At 46.8% G+C, this 2,592-nt stretch overlaps 1 protein-coding gene across 1 annotated transcript; it reads left to right on the forward strand.

Annotated features, from left to right (window-relative positions):
• On the forward strand, positions 1-2,134 carry LOC125220380. The gene is made up of 2 exons (XM_048122550.1): positions 1-604; positions 687-2,134. The coding sequence occupies exons 1-2, from the start codon at positions 1-3 to the stop codon at positions 2,132-2,134; spliced, it is 2,052 nt and encodes a 683-aa protein (XP_047978507.1).
• The last annotated feature ends 458 nt before the right edge of the window (positions 2,135-2,592 follow it).

Genomic DNA, 2,592 nt, shown 5'->3' on the forward strand with positions numbered 1-2,592 from the left:
ATGCCCAGAGAAAAGGTCTCCACATGGAAGGACATTGTAGCTGCCTTCCTCGACAAGTATTATCCGCCGGGCACAATTTTGAAGCTCAAAAGCGAGATCTTCCAATTCATCCAAGGCCAGGACGAACCCCTCTATGAGGCGTTTGCTCGTTTCAAAGCCCTTCTCCGAAAGTTCCCTAACCATGGTTTCACCGTGGACCACCAGGTAGGGATTCTCTATAATGGGTTTAACGAGAAAATTTGTGCTATGCTTGATTCAGGTGCAAATGGAGGGTTCTTAAGGAAGTCAGGTGAGGAAGCCATGGCAGTGATAGAGGAATTCGCCACCAACAGCAGGGGGTGGTCGAAAGAAAGGCATAGCCTAAAAAGGATAGCTGCAGTTGAAGAAGCCGAGGAAAGCTCCTTTGCAAAGGAATTGGCCGAGCTTCGAGTTAGGGTGGACCAAATGGATTCATCAAGAAAGGAGGACCCGATTCCACCAACCTCCATTATAGCAGTCTCTAAGCCTGAAACTCCTACCCCGACAGTGGAAGAAATCAACTACATGCAAGGAGGCGGCCCCAATAGAAATTACAACAACAACTATCGCCCTAACCAAGGGGGCGGTAATTTCAATAATTATAATGGAAACCGACCTCACTCTAATCTCTCTTATTCCTAACAATAATTACTTGCAACCTCCAGTAGGATTTAATATTAGCAAGGGAGGAGTAGTTGAGACACTCAAGAAGAAGGAAAAGTATGAACAAGGGATCACAAGGATCTTGGAGGTAATCGTGCAAGACAGGAAGATTAATGACACCAAGATCGGAGTGGTTGAAGCCAGAATAAACAACCTCGAGCAGGGAATGAACACGATCTCGACTGCCATAACCAACATCAACACGCAGATGGAGCAAATCCAAAAGAAGTTAGATGAGGACAGGGCAAAGGCAGCCGCACTAGTGGACGACGTCAACAAAAAGTGGGTGGCAAAGCAGAAAACTGGGGACTGCCCAGACACCCGCGAACCTCCGCACACCACGCGGCGGACCACCACTGAAGCCCAGAATGGAGTCTGCCCAGCCGCCGGCGGACCGCCGCACACTATGCGGCGGGCCGCCACAGAGAAGGCAGAAGCACCCGCTCAGCAGGGACTCGTGCGACATAATGGGGTTGTGCTACCTTTCCAGCCAAAGAGGAAGTTTAAGCTCGAAGAGCAGTTCAAACACTTTTTGAACATGTTTTGTAAAGTTCATACTAACATTCCTCTAGTTGAATCATTGCAAGAAATACCTAAATATGCGAAGCTACTAAGGGAGGCAGTGATGAGAAAGAGAAAGCCGACAAAAGCCGACCTTAAGCTACCACATCATTGCAGCGAGATCATCCAAAAGGAGAAGGCAGTGAAGCAGAGAGATCCGGGCCAATTCATTATCCGATGCCGGATTGGAGAGGGAAAGGTTGACAAGGCCCTATGCGATCTAGGATCTTCCATCAATCTCATGCCGCTGAAGTACTACGAAAAGCTCAACATTGGGCCACTCAAAACTTCAGACGTAACACTCAGGTTGGCCGATAACTCGACCATAAAAACTTTTGGTATGATTGAGGATGTCTTAGTGAAAATAGATGATTTCATTTTTCCCGCCGATTTTATTGTGCTTGACATGAAAGTAGACAAGAATGTCCCTCTAATCTTAGGGAGAGATTTTCTCGCTACTTGCAATGCTTTGATTGATGTAGGTCGTGGCGAGATCACAATTAGCGATAACCATAGTCAATCCACCTATAAGATCGAAAGCGAGATGCTCAAGTTTAAGGAAGCAAAGCAAACAAAGATAGATAGGAAGTGTAGGGCAATCATGGTCACGGATTTGACCAAACCTCAAGACCCCTTTGAAGTGAAGAATCCTACTACCTCCACTATCTACATTGTCAACGAGGTAAGACGTTCTCCCAAAAAGGACGATACTAACCCCTCCACCTCTATCCCGCAGAAAAAGAAGCAAAAGAGGAAGAAGGCAACCAAGGAGGACCCCGAGATTTATGTTATCAAAACAAATAAGGGGAAATACAAGTGGTGGAAGAAGCTAGGGACCAAGTTGCTCCCTATGCCCATTTTCAACACTAGGGTCGCTGATCCGCCCAATTAGTGGGCCACTTCAAGTCGAGCTAACGACTAAAAACAAAAGCGCTTGTTGGGAGGCAACCCAATTTTTCGTTGATTTGGTTTTTTTCTTTTTTTCTTTTTCATTTTCGTTTAAAAAAATATAAAAAAATAAAAATAAATAAAAAAAATTAATTCAACGCGTGGCGGTCGCCACACTTAACACGGCGGTCGCCACACGTATTTTCACATGTGCAGGATAGGACGGGCTTAGGGCGGGCCGGATGAACCGCTGAATGGGCCGCGGCGGCCCGCCAGAAATCGCTGTTTTAGAACGCCCATGCGGCGGCCCGCCGCGCAGCATGCGGCGACCGCCGCGCGCAGTCCAGAAGACGGGAATGCAGTTTAAAAGGTAAGTTTTCCATTCTTTTTCTCATTCCTTCTCAAATTCCTTCCTTGCACACAACCCCCACCTTTATAAATCACCAATTTCACACACCCACA

This window comes from Salvia hispanica, chromosome 4, assembly GCF_023119035.1.
Source record: "Salvia hispanica cultivar TCC Black 2014 chromosome 4, UniMelb_Shisp_WGS_1.0, whole genome shotgun sequence".
NCBI lineage: Eukaryota > Viridiplantae > Streptophyta > Magnoliopsida > Lamiales > Lamiaceae > Salvia > Salvia hispanica.

Excerpts from the sequence above, each read along its gene's own strand:
- LOC125220380 (XM_048122550.1), top strand. The coding sequence starts at position 1 with ATGCCCAGAGAAAAGGTCTCCACATGGAAGGACATTGTAGCTGCCTTC. Across the intron at positions 605-686 it reads TCGCCCTAACCAAGGGGGCG|GATTTAATATTAGCAAGGGA; the intron begins GTAATTTCAATA and ends AACCTCCAGTAG.